Source organism: Taudactylus pleione, unplaced genomic scaffold (assembly GCF_031769625.1).
Source record: "Taudactylus pleione unplaced genomic scaffold, aTauple2 ptg000086l, whole genome shotgun sequence".
In the NCBI taxonomy this organism is placed as follows: domain Eukaryota; kingdom Metazoa; phylum Chordata; class Amphibia; order Anura; family Myobatrachidae; genus Taudactylus; species Taudactylus pleione.
The window spans coordinates 14,799,513-14,816,485 of NW_028284488.1; the positions used below are offsets into that span (position 1 = coordinate 14,799,513).

General features: G+C 39.3%; 1 protein-coding gene across 1 annotated transcript in view; it reads left to right on the forward strand.

The window, feature by feature from the left end:
* Positions 1-4,261: 4,261 nt before the first annotated feature.
* The window catches only part of ITIH2 (inter-alpha-trypsin inhibitor heavy chain 2), a 46,417-nt gene continuing 33,705 nt past the window's right edge, over positions 4,262-16,973 (forward strand). Inside the window, exons 1-5 of the mRNA XM_088468850.1 lie at positions 4,262-4,351; positions 7,073-7,126; positions 11,853-11,882; positions 13,069-13,241; positions 16,006-16,110. Coding sequence (XP_088324976.1) covers positions 4,262-4,351; positions 7,073-7,126; positions 11,853-11,882; positions 13,069-13,241; positions 16,006-16,110 — 452 coding nt within the window. The remainder of the gene's footprint in view (positions 4,352-7,072; positions 7,127-11,852; positions 11,883-13,068; positions 13,242-16,005; positions 16,111-16,973) is intronic.

Below are 16,973 nucleotides of genomic sequence, written 5' to 3' on the forward strand. Positions count from 1 at the left end.
CGTATGCATCGCAGTATGCGTGCACAAACTAGTCCATGCAATCAGGAAGCATTTACTCGCAGCGCATAGCCACCTTGCTAGAATTAATGACAGGACGAGACTTTTGTGGGTGGTGACGGGATGGTTGATGGAAACGGGGGAGTGGTGGTGCGAACGCAGGCGTGCCTAAGCATCTAAACGCCGTTTCAGAGGCGTGCATAATTAAGACGCAGCGTCATAGTACACGTCACATGGTTCAAATTCACACTAAAGCACTCGCAGTGCTTGCGGTAGGGTATGGTCAGCCACAAGTGCTGTGATCACTTCTGATGGTACTCGATGTTCCGATGGTTGCATACACACCCTGGAGATGACGTGTATAAGTGGGTATCTTAAGACAGGCTGCTGGGTGTCTGCATACACACCGCGATCGCATGCCAAGACATAGTGGGCGTGCTAATGCCTTGCTGTGCAATTGCAGGATTTGCATACTTTGGCTGCATGCGAACGCATCTAGCGAGCGGGTCTGTATCGAGCCCATCGTTCCTAAAGACACTATATTCTTAGGTAGCAATTATTTGCAAGCTGTAGCTCACATTACTCAATTCATTGACTTCAGTTTGTGTAATGACAACTATTTTGAAAAAATATCATATGTAATTATTTTATTTTCTACTTATTGTTTTTATTTTGCAGTCATAACCTCCCACAAAATACACACACCATGCTGTCCATGGCCCTGACATAAATCATATGTTTGTCCATAATTCCTGACCTTCACATGCATTGAAAAATATTTTAGAAGTCAATAGCTTTAATATTCCAAAGTGCCCAAGTTTTTTCTAATAAGCTTGTGTGTCTGCGCAGCAATTTACTAGAATTCCTTATCTACTCAACTAATGCATCAATGATGTATCTGCATAGTCAAAAAGTATACAGTGACAGGAGCAACTGCTAAATAGAAAACAGAAGTACAGATGTTATTGCACTTAATGAACACTTCCTATGCTCAAACCCTGACAACCAGTGATTACTATAGCCTGTTGTAAAATTTGGTTGAGTGGAGGGAATACATTTAGGAAGTAGGGATGTGCAGGCTCGGACAAAAGTCCAGGAATGATGATGTTTGTCCATGCAAGATGACGTTTTGCCTCTTTCTGAGTTCCGTTTTTTTGGAGGGAAAAATCCGAACTCAGCGTGCAAACTCGAACCTATCCGAGCCTGCACATCCCTATTAGGAAGTCAATGTGCCACACTTTTGTTAATAGCCTTTGATGTGTAAGCACTGAGCAGCAACCATCCAGGATTGAGTAGGTGTAAAGCTGGGTAGACACCTTACAACAATGCGATTCAGCGATGTAGCGAGCGATGTAATGTTACATCGCACGTGCCGTACACACTGCACAATCCACTGTACGATGTTTCAGTATGAGATGCCGGCGCTCGGGATCCCGGCTGTTAGAATCCCAAAGCCGGCATCCCGAAAGGGCTAGCATTCCGACACCTGTTGGTCAGTATGCTAACCCTCTCCCTACCCTAGCCCTCCCTCTTTGGTGCCTAACCCTAAACTCTCCCTATCTAGTGCCTAACCCTAACCCCTATCTCATATCTAAACCCCCCTCCCTACCCCAATTCCCGCGATATTTACGTTCAGTACCCCGGCGGTCGGGACTCGGGCGCCGGGCTTCTGACCGGCGTCGGGATTTTGTCACCCGGTGATAGGAGCATCGGCATCCAGACTGCCGGGATGCCGAACGCATACCTATGTCCCACATTGTTCACTGAAATGTCCCATCTGATGTGGAGCACAGAAGAGAGGGTGATTCAATGAACAATGGCAGGGAACGATGGATCGGGCGTACACACTATACAATGTGTACGATATAACGTTCTGATCAACGTCAGGACAAAATATTGTATGATATATCGTATGGTGTGTACCCAGTTTAAAACTATAGGGAGATTGGCTGCACAATCGATATCACTACTAATGTCAAGGGATAACATTTAAAATGCATTTATTGCACAATAACAATCTAAATATGTGAAATACAACATAAAATAAACAATTAGAAACATAGAAAATCCTCTTTGCAGCTAACTACGCAGCCTAATAAAGTACATTTTTGTGATATTGTAGAGTCATAGATGTAACCTCCTTGTTTATTTATTTATTATTTATTACCAGTTATTTATATAGCGCACACATATTCCGCAGCGCTTTACAGAGAATATATGGCCATTCACATCAGTCCCTGCCCCAGTGGAGCTTACAATCTATTGACCCTACCACATATACATGCACATACTTACACACAAGTTTTAATTTTTTTAAGGTGCCAATTAACCTACCAGTATATTTTGGGGGTGTGGGATGAAACGATAGTACCCAGGGGAAACCCACGCAAGCACAGGGAGAATATGCAAACTCCATACAGTTGTGATAAAGTTATAAATGGAATATATTACCGTTTGTAGACACATTGGTGCTAATAGACGGACGTGTATTATATGTCCCATATGGTCAGGAAATGTGTTATGCAATGGGTAGATTTAGGTGAAGTGGCTGTGGATACCAGTTAAAATACCTGCTCAACGCTGTACTCAGTGGTTAGACCAGGAATTCACAGCTCCGGGTGACGGACCTTCATTCTGTTCTTTGCTAACGGGCAGTGGGCCTGATGCAGAGGTGGCCGCTGCTGCGTTAGCTGGTGCAATAATATGCAAATGCTAATTTCAGCCTACCCCTGGTGCAGAAGCCAGCGTCTGAATAAGCAAGCCCTGAAACGCCGACTTTGAGAGTCCCTGCGCACTGTAACACTACCAGTGCTATTGACACTTGTATCAGCTCTATGGCAGGTGCAATTTCTCCATCTGAACATGGCCTTTGTGGCTGTGGCTTTGTGTCAGAGAATGCAGCTGCTTTCACTGACACGTCTGTGACACTTCCATAACATGTCCATGGAACGTATTGTTTTACAGTCGTTGAGCATACACAGGATTACATAAACATCGGCATTGCCCCCAAATTGCGTGTACCTCTGCATCAGGTCCAATGTCTCCGAGATGCAGGAGAAGTTGAAACAGCAAGATCCTGTATGTGTACGGAGCTGTGCAGACAGCAGCCTTTTCAGTAGTCATGGATCTGGATGACGAGCTGTAAGCAGGGGCAGAACTATGGGAGACAATGGAGGCGCCTGCTGACAGGCTCCAGCTCTGATTGGGCACCTCCTCCATTGCCCACAATATATTCACCCCGCTTAGGGCTATAACTATGTACCCGGAGTGTACCGTCACAGCCTCCCAATACATGGCACCCCTTCCTAGTACCTAAGAAGCCACCATACACTAGTGGAGCGCTCCATGTCAGACCATCAGTTATTACCTTTGTCTATCTATAGCCTGTCTGCATGCGTATTGCTATGTTACAGTGTCAACGGCTGTGACGGGGAGAGGCACCAAATTATAACTTTCCTCCGGGCGTCTGGGATGAACTTACGCCACTGGCTGTAAGTACTGTTTAGGTATTAGGCTGCAATTACGTGATAAGGCTATACGGTCACATGCTGTAAGGATGTACTATGGTGCTACATTGAGGTATGCTGAGGTTATATGGTGGCAGTGTGGTTGTACATGCTTGCAAATTAGTTGTAGATAGTGGCACGGGGATTCATATGGTGGCATTTTGGGGCTATGTTGTCGCATGATAACCACTCTACAGTGGCATTGAGGGGCTATATTTCAAATTTCCAATACCTTAACTGACACAGGATTCTGGGAGTTATAGTTTAACAATAGTTGGTGGGTCACATCTTAGTACCATATATAATAAAGTTACTATTAAAATGTTTTCCTCAATTCATTCATATTATCAGTACTTTGTTGTCTGAGCCTTCTATGTTTAATATATGTTTACAGGTGTGTTCCAGGACTGCTAGATGTTTCTCAAAATACTGATGTCTCTATCAAAAGATTAAAGACAGAAATCAACTTCAAAGTAAAAAAAAAATATAGAAAGACTACGTCTATCCTGGTGCATGCTACGTGGTTATCACTAGATGATAAACTGAAACCTGTATGTTTGTACAACCTCTCAGTCCCTGTCCTAGCTGTCACTTATTCTACATGGCAAATATTTGCTGTGGGTCAGAACAAAGTTTATTATTTTAGATTCTGAAAAGAAGAGAAGTTATAAACTCGGACGCACGGTGAGTTTTGCCTCATTTGAAGAACATTTTGTCACTGGAGGCCAGAGTGTCCCTCTGGCTACGACACAGGAATAATGATGCATTTCCTTTGTCTCCTGCTGTTACTATTCTCTGCTGAAATAAGAGGATTTGATGTGTTCATAGAGGAATATCCAGATTCTGCTGTGAGTATTACATACAGGCTATTCTACAAATGTACATATAACATATCAACTGGTTTATGCTATACAAATGTGCTTCAGTCTCTTTCCTACATAAGTACCCAGTTCTATGTCACACTGGCTTCATTAATTGAAAGCACCTTGTTTTGTTAATTATTATTATTATTATTATTATTATTAATAATAATAATAATAATAATAATAATAATAATAATAATAATGAAAATAATAGTAGTATCAACGTCATCATCAGTGCCATCAAGTTAATCTGGAAGACAAAAATATCTCTCTATACTTAAGTTCTACATAACTAGTCTATTAGATGTAAGTGACCTGCTAGAAGGAATATATTTTTATAGAGTGCAATGGGCATTACTCTCACTCTTAGTGGCTAAATCAGAGTGACATAAGTGGCACTTTATCCACTTAACTGTGACCTGCCATAATTGGCAATGTATTTATTACAAAAAGACCATCTAACTAAGGTATGGATGTATTTAGACAATATAAATAAGACACTAGGGGGTAAATTTACTAAAGTGAGAGTTTTTAGAAGTGAGTTTTAAAAGAGATGTTGCCCATAGCAACCAATCAGATTCTACTTAACATTTAAATAGCACCTTCTAGAAGATAATAGCTAGAATCTGATTGGTTGCTATGGGAAACATCTCTTCTAAAACTCATTTCTAAAAACTCTCACTTTAATGAATTTACCCCATGTTGTGCGCATTTTTTTTTTAAACACAGAACATACTAGTATATCATGAAATGCATGTAATGTATTGTAAATACAACAAGACTGAAGAGAAAAATCTTAAACAGGCATTGGCCAATTATTTATGGATTAATTGATAATTTAGAGTGATTAGTAAGAACTGTTCAATTCTCAGCTCTCCAGAAAAATGTCTTTTATCATGTATTGTGCATTGTCCGGAATAGGTTCTGTACATGTTTACTGGTATAAATTAATACATGAAAGTAGAGAGCACCATGGATAAAGAGAACAATTCAATTGTTTTAAATAATAATAATAATTATAATAATAATAATAATAATAATAATAATAATAATAATATCAACTGCTCCTTAATACTACCTTCTGCACTGCAGTTTTCATCTGCTAAATGAAATTATCTGAATTAATTAAACAAATAAAGACTGCATCCCTGAAAAGTTTATTAAAAATATGATAGAGGATTACTTATGGGTGCACACCCTGCACCCATTGTAGATACGCCAGTGAAATGGGCAAATATTTCTCTGTTTATAAAATGTTTCCCAACATGTTTTGTTCTCACACTGTTGGACTAGGAGGACTGTGATTGGCTTAGGGACAAATGTCCAAAATAAAAAGTAGAGGGGGAACGATTTTCTCTGCCTTATACAAAAAAGGTGCCCTGTTACAAGTACTTCATCAAGTTTTTAATGACCACCTTTAACTATATCTGTGTATATACCTCTTCATTGAAAGACAGAGTAGAGCATATGTGTTAATAATATTTATTCTCAACATATTTCATGCAGTATGGCTTAAACTGAGCAATATTAAGCGGTCTTTGTCCCATTAGTTAAGGTTAGCTAGGTGTATCCATTTTTCTGAATTTGTATCACTGATACATTATAAGAGTAAATGAAAGTATGGAAATACCCAATTAGTTTTCTCTAAAACAATTTAATTTATGGGAAACACTGCAGAACTATGGATCTTTGAATGAGTCAGTAGTACAACCGTCCTCTACTGAATGTATTAAGGATACCTTAGAATGTAAGCTCTCATGAGCAGGGACCTCTTCCCTCATGTGCTTCTCTTTACATTTTCTTCTACTCTCTACTCCCCATTAGGGCACCTAACACGGGACCGCCAACTCCCGGCAGCTTATTGAGAGTGCTTTAATCACTATTTCAGCAATGTATATAAGTTGTGTCCTTGTCCTGCACTGTAATGTACTGTAAGTTACTTGTTTCTTGTTCACTTAATAGTTCTATGTACTATGTAAGGCGCTGCGGAACACTTGTGGCGCCATATAAATAAAGGATAATAATAATAATAATAATAATACAAACAAAGCTCCATGGTACAGATTATCACTTCTGCAGATTTAGAAAATGATACAGTCCGGTGCTGAGATAACTAAATGGTTTTCTACAGAAATCATTGTTCTTGGGAAAAATAAATATATTTAGTTGTGTTTTGTGACTTAGGAGTAATGTAACTTAGTTGGAAAAAAAGGGTGAAATAGGCTGCCTCTTTATAGTATGTATTAGCATTGACATGGCAGGCTGTGAATACCCTAAAAACCACCACCTGTATGGTTTAAATTATTATAGGGGAGATTTATCAAAGCTTGGTGAGAGATAAAATGGAAAGAGATAGAGTACCAACCAACCAACTTCTAATTGTCATTTTTCAAGCACAGCCTGTAAATTGACAGGAGCTGACTGTTTGGTATGTTATCTCTCTCCACTTTATCTCTCTCCAAGCTTTGATACGTCCTTCCCATATATATCTTTGTTGAATTACATTTTGGGACACATGTGAATTATAGAAATTATTCGTAAATACTAGTAATTGAGGAAAACTGCAGGATTTTCAATTAAGGATTCTGGAGAAATGCACATATTACATGCAGGAAATTAGACAAAATACTAAAGGAAGAGTATTACCTTATTGTAAACTGTTTAGCATATATATTGTAACAGAACATTACTTTCTTTTTGTTTCAGGATCTTGTTGACCTCTTTCCAGAATTTGAATCTAACTTTGGTGACAGAATAAAGGTATAAATAAAAATGTTTGAATATTGTTAATTTTTAAAAAATATTTATTTAAATTGTCTGCTAATGCATAAACGTGAACAGGTAACAATAAATAACAAAGAAAAGGTGTTCATCCACATTTTCTTTTAGCACTACATCTTTATGCCAAACAATAAAAAATGTGATATTATAAAATTGGACATAAATATTAAAAATGGAGGAGGGTGGTTTGGGTTAGGGATATATGACAGGACCTTTATAGGTGAGGCAATATAAGCAAGTTCTACATTACGTTCTGGGCTAGATAGGTTCAAAGGAGTATATTATTTACTAAAGTGAGGGTTTTTAGAAGTGGAGATGATGCCCATACCAACCAATCAGATTCTAGCTATTTTCTTCTATATGGTGCTAGATAAATGTTAAGGAGAATCTGATTGGTTGCTATGGGCATCATCTCCAATTCTAAAAACCTGCACTTTAGTAAATATACCCCAAGGAGTCTGGATGGTTTGTAGCAAAATAAAATAGAAAATAATGAAGAAATACTATCACATCCACACTTTCTGTTTTGTATCTTGTTTCTTGATAAGTGTGGAAATGGAGCTCCTATCTATGCCCCCCATTTCCTTGCATCCTGCCTCATGTGGAGGAGGGGGTTCCAGATTTTTCTCCCATTCTCTCTCATGACAACTTTTTTTAGTTATGTTACAGGAGGCAAATAATAATCCATATAATATTGAATCATACTTTAGTGTGAGTGTGTGGTGTTTGAGACAAATGTATTCAAAAGATGATAGGTTTCAGAGTTTGTTTAAGAAATAATTTTTTGGGATATATACAAAAGGACAGGATTGCTTTTATGTTGGCTACCAGGAAGGGATATACACTGTTCTACCACATCTGATACATATAGAATCACAGCAGACCACAACTGGGTAAAACGTGTCTTGCACATGACTGGGGGAAATCTGGGTTGTTTTAAAAAAAAAGTAAAAGAGAGTAGTGTGGCCATATATAAAAGCAGAAGAGTCCTGCATTTTTAGGGACAACAGCTACATGATGGTTGATGGTAGTGTAGGAAGTCTGGCCAATATACTACCATCAACTACCAAGTATTGTGTTATATATGTATATATATATATATATATATATATATATATATATATATATCACAGCATAATCTACAACATTAATTTATTTAAGTAATGCTCAGTTTTCTATACTGTTACTGTACCTAACATGTAATAGAGGCCCACTTAGTCTTGATGCTCACCAGGTACTCTAAACTGCTTACACAGACATACTACCGAATATGTAATTAAACCATTTTCCTAGAATATTTCATGCTTTGTGCCATCTAGAAAGGTGTAGGAATGGCTAGGATTAATACCTCTGTTGATGTAGCTGCCCACCATTTGCAAGTTGTATTAAAAGCTCCCAATTTAATTTAAAACTTACACATTTAAATATATATATATATATATATATAATTACATTTTTATATGTAGCTAAGGGTAAAAAATCCCTCTTCATTTATTATCTTTTCAGTTTTGATTCATATCAATCCTTGCTTATGGCTGACTAGAATGCAAGTTTTGCTGTGCAAATAATTAATTTTGAGTATTTAAAACTTATTCACAGGTGTCTGTGCTCTAGTCTTCAGTCATATATCTGAATTAATGCAAATTATTAAGTAGAATACACAATATAGTCAGTGATAAATCTATATGAGGACAAACTATAATATCACGTTTTTATTTGCTTACATTTTCCAGTAATAAAACAAAAACAGTATAAATGAAAGAATTTCAATGTATTTTGTGTTAGAGACAGATTTATGAGTACAATACCATTGTCCCAGACAGGTACATAACATATTATATCAATCTATCCCAGATATCACGATCCGGCTCCACATAGTTCTCTTACTTTCATATAGAACTGATTTCAGGTATAATGTAGGTAGTCATTAGCCAAAAGCCATATGGATACAACTCAGAGAAATAGCTTTAATCTTTAACTTAAATAACATGTTATGCACTAGTATTTGATCTGCGTAAATAATGCAGCTAAAGCAACTTGAATAATGCTATGTGTAGCTGATCTTGAACTTATATGTCCAATGTACACAGTCCAATGTATCACTAATGAGAACATATTTCCAAAGTATCCACAAAGTATAGTTCATCTAATGCAGAGTTACAAAATCAGTAGTTTGGGACACAAAGTGTATAAAAATGTATGTCCAGAATATATATGTGAGATCCTCTGAAAGCACATTTGTAATACATTCTACTGGAAATGTAGGGTTCAATAAAAAATACACATTCATACTTTATGCCCTGCAAAAATTACATCAATAAAAAAATAATTGAACGCCATTGATCTAATATACTGGATAATTGCGAAACTGAGACATAGTTATTTAGATTAGCCCTTCACATGGTGGGTATGACTACAAACACTGTGTTACATTATGTACTTTTGTACTGTTTAGTCTTTTGGAACAAAAGATGAAAAAATAAATAAATAAAACTAATATTGGAAAATTTTAGGGCAAGTAAATAAATAATGGTTAATTTTAAAATCTCAACAAATTTTTTTTTAGATATAATGGTTGTTTTTTTTCACTAAGTACTTGGCAGGAAAATTCTAACTATACTTCAGCTATGGAAAAAATCAAAAAGATCATAAAATCATGAGAAAAGGTATTCAAGAGTACTAGGAGTATATTTACTAAAGTTCGGGTTTTTAGAAATAGAGTTGTTGCCCATAGCAACCAATCAGATTCTAGCTATTATCTTCTAGAAGATGCTAGATAAATAATAAGTAGAATCAAATTTCTAAAAACCCGCAGTTTAGTAAATGCACCCCCAATGAGTATATCAGGGAAGAACAATTGTCAGTCATGCCAATAGGGTGAATGTGTCACAAGAATCTCTGATTAAAAGGAAGATACATTTATGTTGTTAGGCTGGGTACACACTATCCAATTTATCCAGCCGATCAGCCAATAACTGGATGATCGCTCGATTATTTGATCGTGTGCATGCAGGAGCATTAGCTGATAAACGGTTTCAAACGCTCCTACAATGGTCAGGTTGGGAGGTCGGATCTGGTGTTCTGCACATGCTATATCATTTCCGACCTCCCAATCTCATGCAAAGCATCTGAAGAAAGTACACATTGAGCTAAAAATTGCTCTGTGTATACGGGTGCTCACCAATCCGATAATCGTTGTCGGATCGGAACGTTTATCGGAATTGCTGAATTTTTCACACAATGTCTACCCAATATTAGCCTCTAAGTCACTTTCAAAAAATATCCATACTTATATCCATACTTATTCATTATTATGGTTGCAGTCACTACAATATTATATTACAGGTTGAGTCTCCCATATCCGAAATGCTCAGGACCAGGAGCATTTCAGATATTGGATTATTCCGGTTTTCGGAATACCTGGGGGGGGCCAGGCGGGTGTCACGGGAGGCCCCGGCGTGAGCTGCGGGTGGGACCGAAAGTTTGTTTCGCGGGTGCTGTGGGTGTTGCGGTGGTCCGGCGGGTGCTACAGGTGTCCGGCGGGTGTCGTGAGGGGTCCGGCGACTGAGGCGGCAGGGTCCGGCAGGTAAGGCGGAAGGGTCCGGCGGGTGTCACGGGGGGTCCGGTGGCTGCCGCTGGGGTCCGGGGGGTGGCCTGGTGTGTGGACCACGCCGCTAGTCATTGGCCGCTGATACTAGAGACGTCATGACGTCAGGTCACGTCGTGACGTCACATATGCACCGAAATATTCTGTTTTTTGGAATATTTCGGTTTTTAGAATAACGGATATGGGAGACTCAAGGAAATAATGAATCACCTGACATCCAGTATGCAGTGCGCAAACCAGTGCGAGCAATCGGGAAGCGTTCACTCGCTGCACATAGACAGCCTGGCTGAATGAGTGACAGGAGAAGCCGTTTGTGGGTGGTGACAGGGGCTGGCCGCTAGAAACGGGGGGAGTGGAGGTGCGAACGCAGGCGTGCCTGATCGTCTTAACGCCGTTTCAGAGGCCTGCATAATTAAGACGCAGCGTCATAGTACACGTCACTTCGATTAATTTTACACTAAGCCACTCACAGTGCTTGCGGTAGGGTATGGTTAACCACAAGTGATGCGTATGCATCCGATGGTACTCGATGTTACTGATGGTTGCATACACTACCTGGAGATGACGTGAGCAAGTGGGCGTCTTAAGACAGGCTGGTAGGAGTCTGCATACACAGAGCGATTGCACGCCAAGACATAGTGGGCGTGCTAATGCCTTGCTGTGCGATCACCTGCCTTGCCGAATTTGCATATGCATCTAGCAAGCAAACGCATCTAGCAAGTGGGTCTGAATTGAGCCCAGTGCTCCATAAAATACTTACTGCAGGTAGCTTGTCCATTTAGATTTTGATTTCTGCTCATTTATATTATAATAATAATAATAATAATAATAATAATAATAATAATAATAATAATAATAAATATTTATAGAGTGCACAGCACTAAATATTTGGTAGCAAATATAGCAATAAAAAATTAATAAATACCAAATGTATAAATTTAGCTTTATTGCAGTGCAGCTGAGCTTATATACCCACCAGGGTAATTGTAACTTATAATAATATATTTGTTTCTTCTTTTATAAATTCAGAAAAGTGTTTCTTCTTTAGATATATGGTAAATTGAATTTAATATGTGTTTTCTTCTGGGTTTTTTTCAGAGAAGTGTCATATTTGATGGAGATGTGGAGGTATGTGTTTCTGCCCAGTGCACAAGGACAGTGTTAGATAACCATTAGCTGAATACTACTGTGACTGGAGGGTCAGTGACACTGATCACATAAAAGAAAAAACATGGCTAAAGTCACCTATCACTCAATAAGGAGGACTACTGAGGAATTAGGTGCCCCAGGTAGACTAAAGCTGGCCACACACTAGACCAACTTACATCCAACCAGCCAACTAGTTGATTGGTTGGAATGAAAATATGGCAAGGTATGGGAGTAACTGATGATCAGCAATTTGCTCCTAAATGCCAGAAAACAGATGAAAATGGTCGTTCAGACAAGTTTGTTAAATGTTTGATCTAAACAATTTGTTCAAACAACAGTTTTTGTCCATTTTCCGGCGTTTGGTAGCAAATTGCTGATTGTCATTTGCTTTCATTCCTTACCAGATTTTCATTCCAACCAATCAACAAGTTGGCTGGTTGGATGTAAGTTGGTCTAGTGTGTGGCCAGCTTAAGCCTGCGCATGGCTTGTAGTAAAAACTATATTTTATAACAGTCAAGGCAACAACATTCAGGCCACAACATTGACCTGTAATGAGACATTAATTTAATCAGCTTTGTTTTTCTTATCTCAGAGCCAATTAAAAGAGCAGTAAACCGCTCATAAGATTGCTTCATATAAAATAGATATTAATATCATTCACAAAGTACCCATATGACAAAACTGGAGAGATGTACTGTTCTATTTGCAATTGCTGTGCAGCTCAGTGCAAATTACTGCTGCCTGTTACTTACCATTTCATGTGAAAGGCGTCTAAACATGGCTGACTATTTGCTTCAGTGGATTACTGACAGGAGGTCTATGTCTCCCATGATGACATATGATGTATGGTTAGGGGGTACACAACAACCCTTTCTCTGCAAGCAAAGTTTAGGCCATCATGAAAGTTTACAGTACACCAGCCGTAAGTTCTACAATTTATGATGTGCTTACTCTGTAACAAACTTGTCCCTAGAAAATAGAGAAACTGAGAAATACACTACACACAATACACTGACAATAATACACAGGGACAGCAACATCTTTCTGAAGAATATGTGGAAGATTCAATTGAAGAAAACATCCCAGATTCATTCATTCAAATTACAATTTTCCCTGATGTGTTGGAGCGTAAGAATAATATGCACTTGGTCTTCTTCCTAATAGGTTCCCTCCCAAGATTCAATCGCTCTATATAGCTACAAAGTGGAATCCACGATCACATCACATTTTGTCAATACCATGATACAGAGCAAAGTGGTGAACAATGCTCCACATTCACAGAGCCTCTTATTTGATATCCAGATACCCAAAGGGGCAGTCATCAATAACTTCACAATGTAAGTTCTTATCTGAATTATCCATGTTTATTTATTATCTTTTCATCTTTTCAATACTTTGTGTGTTCTTATTGCACATTACCTTATTTATGAAAGCAATACTATAAAGATCTATGGACAAGTATTTACTTTTAAAGAGTCCTTTGCATTTCCACATAAAACCCCATTTGCAGTTCCATTACTGTGAGTTAACGTAAAAAAAGCAGAATGAGCTCTTGTAGTTACGTATTGTATTCCCTACACAAATCACACAGGCTGGAACCATGTTTCTGTATGTATTTTGGAAGTATTTTTGGAATACTGTTAAAAAAGAAACCAACCATCTGCATATGGCACTGACATTATACAACATTGTAGCAAAGAGAAGGAGATTATGATTAAACAAATAGGGGAGAGAAGGAGATTATGATTAAATAAATAGGAGAGAGAGAGAAAGAGAGAGAGAGAGAGAGAGAGAGAGAGAGAGAGAGAGAGAGAGAGAGAGAGAGAGAGAATATTGAATCAGAAAATTATAATTATAATACGACATAAACACCTTAAAATACATTTACTTAATGAGTTATTAATGTGCCTAACTGTGATGCACATTAATATATTAAAGCTTTAGAGATGTTTAACAAATATCTATATATTTATATAATTTTTGTTAGATCCTTTCATATTTATAAGTTAAACTTATTACATACCAAAAGCATACACATAGGATGGATTTGATCATGTATCTAATGCCCAAGATGGAATAACACTGTTATATGAAATAAATGTAATTTAAAGCATTTTTTGTGTATTTTCCTATTCCATCCCAGGTATTCTTCAAACAAATCAAAAGGTTTAACACTTCTCCATTACCTACAGTACTGTAGAGGTGATGGAACTCATCTCTCTTGCTGCCTCTGCTGCTGCTCCCCCCCTCCAGTTCTGAGATGGGGTCATGTCACTGCCAGAGTCGCAATTAGGGTTGATGGTGCCGAGAGCAAATAAAGAAAAATATGTCGCCCCTTGAAAATAGTTGTTTAAACTTCTGGCTGTATACATACTGTATATTGGTACTGACATAAACATTGAAATGGGAGTGCAAGAGCAGGGTAAATCCTCAATATGACTGGGATAAATACCACATGCACACACTTTTGTGTATAGAAAACTTTAAAGTGAATGACCGGGGGCCTTTCACTTTAAGGGCTATGATTGTCGGAATATATTTTAGATAATTTTTACAATCCTGAGACTACAATGTTAGGTAGCTTGAAAAAAAACCTGTTCTATGCCTTCAGTGTCACTCTTAATTATATTTCAGCCACCCTCTGAGTTTTTTCTTTGGGTCTCCAAGCCTTAGGCAGTTGGGTGCCCCATGTTTTTCTTGCAACCCCTATGTACCTGCTGTGCTTTAGTCTTTTCTTATCTATATAGTGGTTTCTCTGCAACAGGGTACCTCTGAAGAAATATTCACTATGCATATAAGAGATGTGATACATAAGCCACCTGTTTGCATAGGAATAATGTGTTATCTTCATACAACAGAGGTTAATACATAGTAAATAAAGTGTTGGGGCAGAGAAAAATGTGAACTTCAATGATTAAACAACCTGGAAATAAATCATCCTCCAATATCTCTCCAGCGCCATAATTTCTGCATGTCTCCAGCGTTATCTTCCCTGCGTCTCTTCAGTGCCATCTCCACTGCATCTCTCCAGCTCCAACTCCCCTACTCCTTTCCAGTGCCATCCATCAGCGTCTCTCCAGCTTCTTCCCTGTCTCACTAGCATCATCCCCATGCATCTCTCCAACACCATCCCCCTGCATCTCTTCAGCACCATCCTCCTCCGTCTCAGCGTTATCCGCCCAGTGTCTCTCCCACACCACTCACCCCCTCTGTCTCTTCAATGCAACCCCCCCGTGTCTTTCCAGCTCTTCCTACCTGTGTCCCTCCAGCAGCTAATTTCACCTGTGTCCCTCCAGCAGCCCTCCCCACCTGTGTCCCTCCAGCTCTTCTATTCAGTGGCTGGTCACAGTCTGGAGTCCTGTACTGTCTGGTGTGTGTGCAAGGATAGTGTGCGTGTGTATTTTCAATGAACTGTGTATATGAAATTGGTATGAAATACCGATGGCTGAATAGCCACCGGTTCTCATACCGAAACCGGAAGCCTGACAGGAGGACATCCCAACAGGGGCACGTACACGGCTAACCATCCCCTCTCCCCTCTCTAACCCTAATCCTCCCTTAGGGGTGTCTAACCCTAACCTGCCTGGGGGGTGCCTAATCCTAACCCTCCCCCTGGTGGTGCCTAACCCTAACCCCCCTCCCCGCACTCTAAACCTAACCCTCCACGGGGGAGTGTCTAACCCTAACCTCCCCCAAGGGGTGCCTTACCATAAGCCCCCTTCCCCTAGCCTAACCCTAACTCTCCCTGTGAGGGTGCCCAAACCTAAATCCCCCCACGGGTGCCTATACCTACCTCCCCCCCGCAGCTACAACCTAAACTGTCCCCTTACTACTTTGTTCGGGTTGCCGGGCATCAGGATTTCGGATTGGGGCTAAAGATAGGCATCGGCATTTCAACGCCTATCTTTTGTCCCGGGTCGGCCTTCTGCCATGATTCTGACGACCGCCATTCCGGTCGGCAGTAAATTAACCGCATCCCGTCTATATTATATAGATTTACATTTTCATTTACAATTTATGAAAATATGATAAGTGAAGCTCTATAATATTTTTTTATAATAAAATTCAAACTGATTTTAATGAATCTATTTTGTGTACAAGGAATGTCAATGGAATCACCTTTAGTGGTTCAATCAGAGAAAAGTCAGAGGCCAGGAGCTTGTACTCAAAGTCCAGAGCAAGAGGCAAATCAGCAGCATTACTGAGGTTAGTATGGCAATATTAATACACTATAATTCACTTATTAAATATGGTGGCAGTGTATTTTCTTGTGTTGTTAAATGTCAAATAAGATGTTATATATGTCCAGGGGCAGTTTGGGATTAAAAACCAGCCATAATGGGGTGGGTTCTGTTGAAAGGGTGGGGTCTGTTAAGGGGGCGGGATACTCCCTCCTCATAGAGGCTGATTCTGAGTAGGACGCAGTTGTGGCCTTCCTTACATCTATTGCTGCAATTGTGTCTGAGACTTTATGCTAATGGGGAGAGTGTCTGAAAAGACCAGAATCTGACCAAGGATGGGAATCTGCCAGTGAAGTTCTAGAAGGGGGTCTAGTGCTAGGTGGGAGGAGGTGGAGAGAGGTGCTGAGGAGAGAAGAGAGGGGGAGGGGCTTAGTGTGAGAGGAGCAGCACTGTGAAAGTAAAGACATGTGAGTTTGAAGGGAGGAGGAGGGGGTGTAAGAAAAGGGTGGTGACTGGGGTGAGAGAATGAGAGAAGACTAGGGGAAAGTAGAAGATGCCACAGCAGGAGGTAGAAAAAAGCTGGTGTATGTGTGCAGTGGGTGGCATGGAATTTAAAAGTGGGGGGACATGATGTGGATGAAGGGAGGAGAAATAGTAAAAGCAATGATGATGGCAATGAGATGTTACAGTACAGATAAAAATGGCAGTGCAGGTAAAAGGCTATGCACTACATTTTCCCAGAGGCAAGGAAAAGAGGCATAGGCATATGAAAATAAAAAGGTAGAGGATACATGCTGTAGAATTAAATCTATTAGAGATAAATAGTTCCGAAATCTGAACATGTATTTCTCTACTGAGGGGAGCGCCTGGTGTGGTCGTTGGCCAGCC